The sequence below is a fragment of the Peromyscus californicus genome, unplaced genomic scaffold (assembly GCF_007827085.1).
Source record: "Peromyscus californicus insignis strain IS unplaced genomic scaffold, ASM782708v3 Scaffold_7__1_contigs__length_154581171, whole genome shotgun sequence".
NCBI lineage: Eukaryota > Metazoa > Chordata > Mammalia > Rodentia > Cricetidae > Peromyscus > Peromyscus californicus.
In genome coordinates this window covers 102,619,795-102,631,119 of record NW_026294595.1, presented here as the reverse complement: position 1 = coordinate 102,631,119, position 11,325 = coordinate 102,619,795, and the positions used below count along the sequence as shown (strand labels likewise).

The following is an 11,325-nucleotide window of genomic DNA, read 5'->3' as shown; positions in this document are numbered from 1 at the left end:
GCCTCCCTGGCATGTCCTAGTTTTAAAGTCCTTTATATTCCCTTCCATGCTAGACGTATGGTAGGGCCTTAAAACTGATACTTTTTAGGAAAATGACCACCTAAATGACTTTTTCAGTTGATGTCTGGTGTATTTTTAAATTATTGTCCTCTGTGTGTGTGTGTGTGTGTGTGTGTGTGTGTGTGTGTGTGTGTGTGTGATTGTTTGCAGGTCTTGGTTTATGTGTGGAGGTCAGAGGATGACTTGTGGGAGTCAGTTCTCACCTTCCACCATGGACTGAATTCAGGTCACCCTGTTTGGCAGCAGCAGGTGCCTTTACCTACCGTGCCAACTCTCCATTTGTGGTGTGCTTTCCAAAGACCGTAGCCCAAGTCTGCTCTTCAGACATCTAAAAGGGGTTATTAAGAGTTCATCTGCCCCAAGTTTGCTTTAAGGAGGTGAAGGCAGCCAAGCAGTCAGCAAGACCTTGCTTCCCTGGGTCCCTTTCGGCAACACCTGTAACAAAATGACAACGGGCGGGAAAGCCATGGCTTGTGACCTCGGAAACAGCTTGGCCTTGGTAATAGCAGTGAGTTACTTCAGGCTTGCTTCAGAAAAATGGTTGTAAGAGAAAAAGACAGAGGAGTAAGGTGCCCAGAGCTTAGATACCATTGCCATAGCTTGCTCCCCCGAACTGCCCTGTTCTGGTCTTGTCCCACAGGGCGTTTCAAACCATCGGCTTGTTGCCCTAAATGCTCTGAATTCGTACTGTTTGTAGAGAACTTCTTGAAACCCTTTTTTCAGTCCTCTGACAGGGAGGAGTGAGTCAGCAGTTCAGTTGCCAACAACAGAGGCCAACTTCGGCTAATTGAGCATAAAGAGAGCTCACCGGAGGGGCGGGCACCTGCCCCACACACCAAAAGGAAACTGTTGCTGGTGGCTAGGTAGCCAAGCATCATAGCCAACCAGGGGGCTGGGGGGGGGGGGGCAACATGCCCTTGGCAGCCTTTAGGATGCTGCCCTCACAGTTACACTTGTTCCAGATGCAAAGTGCTGGGAAAGAGGGTTGGCTTGGCCCTGGGCCTGTCCTCAGCTGCACCATGGGCAGGGGAGAGTTTCACAGGCAGAAGGGATATCAAGCATATGACGAGAGTCATGCAGGGCAACAGCTGGCTGGATGCCAGACGATGCACAGCCCACTCTTTGAATAAGCCAAGGCACTTGGAGGTGTTAGAGGAAGAAAATCAAAGTGTACCGAGTTAGCCAACGCTTCTCAAACCTTTCCGTGTGTAATCATTTGCTGTTGGAGAAATATTTACACAACCCAGGGCTCACAAGTACATAATATATGTGCACAAATCATTTGCTGACAATAAATCACGGTGATTTAAAACAACTTTTGCACATATTAGTTATTAAAAATAAGCAAACTTGCATACTAAGAAGTATGCTCATTTGATTTTGCACAAGGAATTAAACCTTGGCTCAATATCTGATCCTGGAGGTTATAGAACATCTCCAACATTTTTCAGTTGACTGATATTGTGATTTTATAATCATCAGTGCCGTGCTGAGGATGCTGCCTTGAATAAATACATAGTACAAATGGCCAAAGCTGGTTTAGGGCCATTTTAGAAATTGTTGGAAATTCTGTTCTAATCCCATGCCAAAACTGTGTGCATGTGCATGCACGTGTGTGTGCATGTGTGTGCTTGCGTGTGTGTGTGAGTGTGTGTAGGTGCCCACATGGGAATGAAACTCAAGTCAGTAATTCAGATAGCAACCTCTCTCCCCACCCCCACCTCTCTCTGCCTTTTCAATGTCTGGTTATTTATTTGTTTCCCTTTAGCATGTTCTGTAGGCTCCTCCTCATTTTTCTTAGTGTGTTGTTTCTTCAGAGCAACATGTTGGTGTTTGTGCTGCAGGTCACCTGAAGTGACAAGACGCTGAATCTTGGGTGCTTTGGTCCTGGGCTTCTGACCTTCTTTGTTTATGGCTTTCTGACTTAGGGTTTCTATTGCTATGAAGAGACACCATGACCACAGCAGTTCGTATAAGGAAAACATCTAACTGGGGTGGCTTGCTTACATTTCAGAGGTTCAGTCCATTATCATCATGGCGGGGAACATGGCGGCATGCAGGTAGACATGGTGCTGGTTTCATCTTGATCAGATGGCAACAGGATATAGACTGAGACAGTGGGCGTGTCCTGAGCATAGGAAACCTCAAAGTCCTCTCACACAGTGACACACTTCCTTCAATAAGGCCACATCCACTCCAACAAAGCCACACCTCCTAACAGTACCACTCCCTATGAGATTATGGGGGCCAGCTGCATTCAAACGACCACACTGGACACCATCTTCTATGGAGAGACTGAAAAGCTGTCAGATTCTGTGAACTCTTTTGTGCCCCAATCACCAAGGCTCAGTAGTTATCTGTCCCTCCAGGATCATCTTTCTCTTTCTCTCTCCCTCTGTGTCTCTGTCTCTTTATAATAACCAGGTTGAGAGCACTCAGATTGGCATCCAGAATGCATCCCAGAACAGACTTGTGCTTCCTCTCTCCATTCTTGCTCTATAACAAGAATGCCCCTTACTCAACAGCAGGCACACTCTGCCACGGCTCAAGACACCCTGCTTCATGGGAAAACTTTGTTTGTTGTTCCCAGCACATGTTCTACCACATAGAACCTCTCCACTCCTCACCCAGAGCACCAGCAGCTACTTCTGTGGCCATGTGCTTCTCATAGAAAGTACGAAGTCTGCGTTCATTACCCACTTCAGCGAGCTTCTGACAGCTGATGGCTGGGAAGGAGATATTCAGCTTCACCTCGACACGGCTGACTGCCTAGGAGGCGCCATGAAAAAGAGCTCAAATGGCAGCTTTTCAAATCAAACATTCTAACATAATCCCTCCCAAAGACACACTCACGATCCTTCCATGATGAGGAACGGAGGGAAGGAAATACTACACTCCTTTATTTTTTTGTGATAAAGCATTATGAGCAAAATTACCAAGTGCAGTGAACACTGCATTCATAACATCCAGTAGTCTTAGATATGAGCTGAGGTAGTATTTGGTCACGCGGCACTACACAGCACAGCATGATATAACCAAAGCCTCGGGAAAATCGCAAGACCCAGCATAGCTGAGCAGCGAGCGCCAGGGCATCCCCAACTCATCGTGTGTTTCATTGTGAATTCATTTCTGATCATTGGGCATTCAGGAACCTTTCACTGTTGCCAAACTTTCATGACCCTCCTATCCAGTCACAGGGCTCCAGGTTTCGACAGTGGGTAGGAAACCACTTCTAATGAGTTGCGGACAAAAGCCATACACCTTGGAAAGCACGTATGAGAAATGGCAACTTGCCCTTAAGTTACTGTAGAATCATAATCCCAATGAGAGCCCCAAAGAGCTTCTGGAAATGCACGTGGAACAGAAAGTGGGAGAGAGGGGGAGGAGAGAGCGCTGAAAATATAAAACTAGTAACTAAGACCAGCAGAAAGATCAATGGAAGAGAGAAGAGAAACAGAATGGTGTGTGAGAGGGTTAGGATGCGTTGGGTCAGGTTAGCCAGAAGCAGTGACCTGGGGTATAGAAAGACTCATACTGCGTATCACTAAAAAGCAATTCCAGGTTAAGATGAAGAAAAACCAAACTGTAGGGTTATGGGAATAAAGTATATTTAAAACTTTGGCAGACATTGTCACAAGGAAGACAAAATACAGAAATTAAAGCAAGAGAGTTAGATCTGGCTTTTCAGTCGGGAACTCACGCTTTCTGTGAGAACGGTCACAGAGACTCTGCTCATTGCCACCAAGTTCAGGTGCCCATTAGACAATGGATTAATGACTACCAGTCCTTGTAACACGTATCTCCAGAACTTGCCTTGACCAAAAGGAACCAGACACAAACTGCTCCATTCATATGAAGTGGAGAAACAGGCAGAATGAACTTAGAGTGCGGAAGAAACAACAGAGGCCACACCTGGGGCCAGAGTGGGGCTGGGGTGGGGTGGGGGTGGATGACATCACTGCCTGGGAAGGAACTTTCTGAAGGGGCGGTAACACTATTTTGATAGGCCTATGGGTAACAGCTGTTTCTTTAACCAAGCCTTAGCAAATGCATGCTTAACACATACATGCGTGTTCTATTCATTTTTATCTGTGTGTGTATTTATTCATTTTTATGTGGTGTGTGTGTGTGTGTGTGTGTGTGTGTGTGTGTGTGTGTGTGTGTGTGTATGTGTGTGTGTGTGTGTGTGTGTGTGTGTGTTTGGCAGAGGGGGAAACCTGAAGCCAGAAGAGAGCATTAGATCCCGTGTAAATGGATTTACAGATGGTTGTGAGCTATTGGTCATGGACGCTGGGAAACAAACCAGGGTCCTCTGTAGGAACAGGAAGCATTCTCAACTGCTGCACCATCTCCTCAGCCCCAATCTGTGGTTGATTGTATGTAAATTTTACCAGGAATGATAATTATAAGAAAAATGAGTGGCATGTAAGTTGAATATTTAGGAAGACATTTCCTGATGACTATGACTTACTTTGAAATATGCAAAAAGAAAAAACAATTGTCAGTAGATGCTTGCATACCACCACAGCAAAATGTTCCAAGTCAGAGCTAAGACGTTATGTGGATGCTGTCAAATCCTGTGGACTTTCTCACCTGCTTGAAAATTTTCACAGTAAAATGCAGAGAGAAAAGAAGCAAGACTGAAGGATTATTATGCACAACAAGTTGATCATCAATAAGAAAATGAAACAAATGCCTAAAACTAAGACCGCTCCCTTCAGATCCGAGGGCAATGCCGACAGGACCTGGTGTCATCAGAGCTGTGAACAGAACGGTCTAATTTAAACCAGGAAGGCCATTGTCTCCTCACACACCAGGCAGGTACAAGCATGTCACTGACTGAGCTTCCAAGGGTGAGTGAGCACTCTTGGTGGCTGCTGCTGGTGAGCCAGGCCCCAGAGCACTGTTCTCGGTATCCAGTGCAGTAGTCAGGGTGAAATGGAATCATTCTAGAAAGATCTATGACTGGTTGCTAGGTGATGGATATAGTTACCAGCATTTATGCAAAATGCCTAGATGAGTGCACGTGTCCACACCCCCAATGCAGGAAAAGGGCTCTGGAAAAATGCAGGCTCCTACTGGATGAGGATTGAGGGTGGTAGCCCCAACAATCTGCTTTGCAACAGGTTGGTGAATTTTGCAAAGCCCCATTTGTGTGCTGCTTGCTTAATTAACAGCGTGAATGGATCCCTGGTTTAAAATGGTTCAGCGCTTTCCCAGCACCAATGTCAGATCCAAATAGGCAAAGCCTGAACTCGTTCACACGGACCTTACAACTTGTATTTCCCCCAAAATGCCTCAGTGTCTCTTGCTCACTCCTAATTTAGTGTACACCCAGCAGATACCCCCAAATCACAGAGATGAGCAGTTCTTCTGTGAGGTGACCAGAGAACCGTCTGCTCCTCATCTATCTCTTCTTCCCAAGGACTGAGTCATGACTGACTCGGTGGGCAGGATGTTCCGCCATCCACTTCGAAACTGTCCGACATAGTTTGCTTTTAACTATACCACGCAGACTCTCATTCTCAAGCAAGAAGTTACAAGATCTACACACAGCTAATGTGTGCTGACTGACAAGAGGCAGGTGTGTATACCTGCACTTACCCTCAGTTGTTGGCCTTTTTTAAGAAAACAAAATCAAACAGTTCACAAAAGCTAGTTGCAAGTTTTATTTATATAAAATTCATTAGGAACATAAAAGATTGAGTTTCTTAAAAAAAAATCTGCAGTTATTTACAGCAGTATTGCACAAGTACAGTGGCAATTACCCTGTCAAAATTCATCAGTGCAAAACATAAAGGAAGCCAGGGGAACTGCAATACAAATGCTACATACGCTGGGTCCTTGGGCATGTTAGTGGTGGGGCACTATACACAGAGATCAGTGCTATTTACTACAGGGTACCTGACAGGTTTGGATACAGTAACCAGCGGTCAAAGAACCTAGACACTGAAAACTATTTGAACTATTAAATTTTGAAATTCCCAAATAAATGCAGTCAAGTACTTTGCTGGGAGCTTGAGGATGCTTCGTGCAATGCTGTTTGGGAGGGAGTCCCCGCTGATTTGGCGACACGTGTGGACACGACCCGCACACACGTCGTCTACACACACAGGCACCAGGCCAAATCAGCAGGGAGGACAGAGCCATCTACATGAAGTCGCATGCCCCTAGAGCTTCAGTGAGCTTTTCCATTGACACGCAGGCCAGTGGGGACTCTGACCTCTTCTTGAGGGCAATGGAGAGTTGGAGCCAGGGCACAGGCCTGCAGAAGCAGGCTGGACTAAGCAGTGAGCAGGGGGAGGGGGCGAATGGCTTAGCTCCTCCCTTCAGTCCATACACCTCAGCAGAATCACAGCTGGTGGGGACAGCGGCCAGCAGGTGTCCTGGTGAGACAAGCGGTCTTGGCAAATTCTCTAGAAACAGGCCCCACCCGCCTTCCTCCTACTCAGGACAGCCACACAGCAGCACCTCAAGAGGTGGTAGGATTGTATTTCTCTCAACACTGGGTTGTCAAAGATATTCTTTCAATTTAAAAAAACAAAAAACAAACAAACAAAAAAAAAACTTTCCCATCTGCTGATAATACTTCTCTAAAGACATGGCCAACTTATTGGTAAATCTGTTCTTCTCAGAAACCAGCTGCTTTACAACAAATGGGTTTGATGGGTGTTTTTTTTAGAGTCCAATCTTCCAGCCTACCACATCTGGGGTATCTCAGGGGCAGCAAAAATACTCATTTCATCAGAAAGGTGGCAGAATCCAAGAACTGAATGCCGGGAGCCAAAGCGGACCCAGTCACCGCCCCCTCCACCCCCACCTCAGGAGCTGAAGCAATTCATGGGATGGCGGGGGGCGTGGGGGACAGGGATGTCAACACTTTCAAGAACGTACGACATTAAATAAGCAGAAAATAAATATACAACATTTGTACACGTTACAGCATTATGAAACAGTAGAGCGCATCTCACACAGAAAAAGAACCTATGATATTTACAATCCTTAATTCCGAGAAGTTTAGAAAAACAGTGATTTTTTTTTTTTACACTCATTGATGCCGTACAAAATTTTACAAGAAAGGTAAAGGAAACACAATTGCACACAGACATTTGGCTCAGTTGATGAATAAAACACGACTTCCTAATCTAATAAATAGTCAAAATATATACAACACTAAGAGGAAACAGGAGAGGTTGTGTACATTATCCATTACATACTTTAATGAAAAGTGATTTTAAATTGATTTTTCAGCGCCCCACCCCACCCCCCACCCCGCCCCCAATTCATCAACTCTTTTCTAGGAAGGAAATCTGAAGAGTCACTCAGGAAGTTATTTTTGTGTTTATTGCATCTTGGGGTGAAGTCACAGGACTTCACCTTCTCACAAACCTCACATGGGGAGGCTGTCAAGGCACAAAACCCGCATTATGTTTACACACACATACACACACACAGAGAGAGAGAGAGAGAGAGAGAGAGAGAGAGAGAGAGAGAGAGAGAGAGAGAGAGAGAGAGAGAGATTGTGGGGGATCTAGTTTTTGTTCTACGAAAAAAAGAGATAATAATAAAATAAAAATTAAGTTCAGGGTCTACCCACAGTAGGCAGACATATTTCCTAATTTGCATTTCAATAAACAGATACAGTCCAGGGACATCCAGTCGTGTCTAAGGTCTGGGTGCCACACCCTGTCCTTGAATACTTTTCAGTTCATAGAATCATTTATTTCCCCATGAGCTGCTCTGATGCTCAGCCCCAGGCTGGAGGCCAACGGGCCAGAGGTAAGCATGTTTGAGGGGTCACACATGCCACTGGCACCTGGCTCTGGGAGCCTTCTGCACCTGCCCAGGAGGTACCACAGAGCCCCGGGGCTGAAACAGTAAAGTGCTCCAGTCGGAGAGACTGGCACATGAGCACGAAGGTCCTAGGAGGTGGGTAGCCCAGAACCAAGTATGTCTTTGGTGTGTGTGTGTGTGTGTGTGTGTGTGTGTGTGTGTGTGTGTGTGTCTAGCAGAACCATGGCTGCATTCTTAATACCACTTTATACCAGTGGGCCATATGGGGAACCCTCCACGAGGCTCAACACATCAGGAAACAAGGTGAGCGCCAACACAGCTTTCAAACTATTAAAAGTCTAAGGAAGCTGGGAAAGAAGTGGGTTTAAAAGGAAGAATATTTGGGATCAAATGATCTCAATCTAGAAGGAAAAGCATATAGGCAACACACACACACACACACACACACACACACACACACACACACACACACACACACACACAGAGAGGAACGTAGGAATGAATGGATTTCTCTACTCAATGACATAAAAACACTGGCCCTCTACGGGGCAAAAGGGAACACAGTTGCTGGCAGCGCTGACTTGCTTGGAAATGCATGCACTTCTCTAGGCAAGCTGCCTGATGATTGACATTTTCACAAGTTAGAGGGCTCACAGTCTGCCCCCACCCCTCCGGTGTTCTTTCCTCGGTCCTTTTTGTCTTCCCTGCTTGTCTGCCTACATGTGTGCTGTTGGTTCTGGGAGGTGCTGCGGAGGGAACCCGGGGCCTCTGCACATGCTAGGGAAGTGCTCCTTCACCAGGCTATACACCTCCAGTCCTGCCTGCTCTTGAAATGACTGACCAATGTGTGGGCTTCTGGTGCACGTGGTCCTAAGGGGTAGGTACCAAGAAAGAGCACCCCCCACCCCAGACACAGATGGCCCAACAAGATCCAACGATTAGGAAAATGGAGAACAAAGTAGTCAGTCATCTTTTGGAAGACCAAAGAGAATGTTCCACTTGGTGTAACGGAGGTTTCCTATGTGTGGTAGGTAACTGGTGAAGCAGAGCCAGTCTCTATTTCAAGGTAGGTTCAAAGGAATGGGGCTGAAGTTCAGGCATCCCGGGCCAGCTGGGATGAGCAGAGCTAAATGCCAAGAAGCGTGGAAAATGACTCCCTGAGCCCCTTGCTCCCGAAATGACCTGGCCAATCCCCAAGAAAAGTGTGGGCTCTGGCCCGTCTGGTGCATGCAGTAAAGCAGAGCCTGTGACTGCAGGAAAGCCTGCAACCCAAAGAGCTAACAGCTTCCCTAAGTGGTGGCTGAGTCTGCATTCTCTCAAGATGAAAGGGACAAACTAATCCGCCACAAGGAAGTGAGGTGCTCAGGAGCCCTTCCCAGGAGTCAGCTTGATTGATGGAGCTGGGAACAATCCGGGCAGCCCCTAGCCCTTGCTGACCCAAACACGCTGCATCATGAGAACACCCTGGGTCAAACCTGTGCGTCAGTGTGGAGACAGACTGAGGAGGACGAGGAGATGAGGAGAAACACAGAAAGTGTGAAATTCTGAGACAGAAGCAACTGAGCTAAGGAGGTAAGTATTTACAAAATGGGAATGGCACACCAAAACAGACCCTTGGCCACTTGAATCCATTCCATTTCGTAAGAACTGTTTTGGTAGCAATAATTAAAAAAGAAACTCAAGGAAGTCATGGCACAGGAGAGAGGGCAGCACCATCCTCTCCTGTTTAAAAATTCTGTACAGTAATCTCTAAAAATAAACTAAGGCAGCCTTATAAATCAGCTGGCTCAGTTCCCACTGCAGGCTTACATAATCCTCTGAGAATTGGAGTCAGGTTCTTAGAATTTTAGTATAAAAATCATCCACAAGTTGGCTAAAAAGTTTTCATTTCCTTTCTGAAAACAAAAACAAAACAAAAAACAACCCCCCCCCAACCCAAACAGTTATCAAAGAAAGTGGGTCTAAAAAACACATGAACACACCACATGTAAACACCTCCCTTGCATTTGACTCTATGCCAAAAGACCCAGAATCTGTACATTAAAAAGAGAAGAGCCCTCCCTCGTTTACATTCACAACAAACGTCTGTTGGAAATTCTGCCGTGTGGTGAGGAACAGAAAGGTTAAGTTCACGTCGTCGACACAGCGCGGTGTGTCCAGTGTGTCGTCCGCCCTCAGCACCTCTCTGGGACAGAGCCACCGCCACCGCCACCGGCGCTGGCCGCGGTGGCGGCATCTTCACGGCACCAGGAGACTGAAGTGCTGGGGTTCTGGCGGTCCGAACAAGAGTAATGTCCACATTGATCCGTGGCTGCATGGAGGTCCTGTCAATGCCTTCTCCATACTAGACGGATGAAGAAACGTAACAGTTGTAAGATAACCATTTGAGGGTGGTGAGGGTGGTCTTCAGCCTGCAACAATACAAGCAGAGTTCTTCGTTACTCCCTAGTACTCCGGCGCCGGCACACTTAAAGCACGGGGCGCCTCCCACCTGAATTGCAGAGGAACTCAATTCCATCTGCCCTGCCGGGATGAGGATGCGACATCACAGAGTACAAGCGTACCAAACGAATTGTCCATCACTGAGAAAATAAAGCGAATGGAAGACCATCAAACTACTCCAGAGGTATCTTGGAACTATAAACCTTCCCGTGGGTGCTGGACAAGAGCCAAGCCAGGCCACTGCTGTTGGTGTCTCGGGAGAAGTGGTTGAGCAGAGGGGAGGGGCCGAGGAAAACAGGGGGTGGACTTGGGTTTCTTTACTCTTTACGACCCACCACATTCACTGATATTCAGACATGCTCAGACTCCCTCAAAGGTGGATTCCGGTAGCTGTAATTGACTTGAGAAAGCAGTGATTTGGGCGGCGGCGGGGGCGAGGGGGGGGTGATTTGCCCCAAGAAGCTAAATAAAGTGGAAGAGTGATGGGCCTCTGGTTGCACTGAAGGATAAACAGTGACCCGGAGGGAGGGGCAGCCCACTGTCGCCGACAAGGGGCTGAGTCAACCCCGCGGTCCCACATCAGGCCTGGGAAGGAAAGGGCAATTAAAAGCAAAGCTTTTATGCTTGTGACATATTTAGGTTTGTTACAATTTGAAGACTGTTCAGAAGGAAGCCTTGGATTTATCTACGTGAAGAGTTCAGACTCCCTTGCACCCTTCCAGAGTATCCCCATCTGGGATCTACTTCATCTCACTGGAGAACATAGGGCGAGGGAACAATACACTTGCCTCAATGCCATCAGCCACAACCTGGTTCAAATTCAAGTCTGAAGCAGGCCCTGGTTGCTTCCTTAATGACTAACCCACAAACAAGACCTGGCTGCGTGGCCACCCCGGGCACCCCACCCCCTTCACTCTGGTGGGAAGTGCTCCTGAGGACTGTCTGGGAATGACCATGAATCACACTGGGGCTGTCTGTCCCCTCTCAGACTCCAAAGGTCCCAGCAGACACCAGCTGCGAGGGGAGCTC

At 47.0% G+C, this 11,325-nt stretch overlaps 1 protein-coding gene across 5 annotated transcripts in view; it reads right to left on the bottom strand.

The window, feature by feature from the left end:
- Positions 1-8,013: 8,013 nt before the first annotated feature.
- Positions 8,014-11,325, bottom strand: part of Bcl2l11 (BCL2 like 11) — a 38,215-nt gene continuing 34,903 nt past the window's right edge. For all 5 annotated transcript variants that reach the window (XM_052724691.1, XM_052724689.1, XM_052724690.1 and 2 more), the window contains one exon: positions 8,014-10,265. In XM_052724691.1, the coding sequence (XP_052580651.1) occupies positions 10,182-10,265 (84 nt within the window). In that variant the 3' untranslated portion in view covers positions 8,014-10,181. The remainder of the gene's footprint in view (positions 10,266-11,325) is intronic.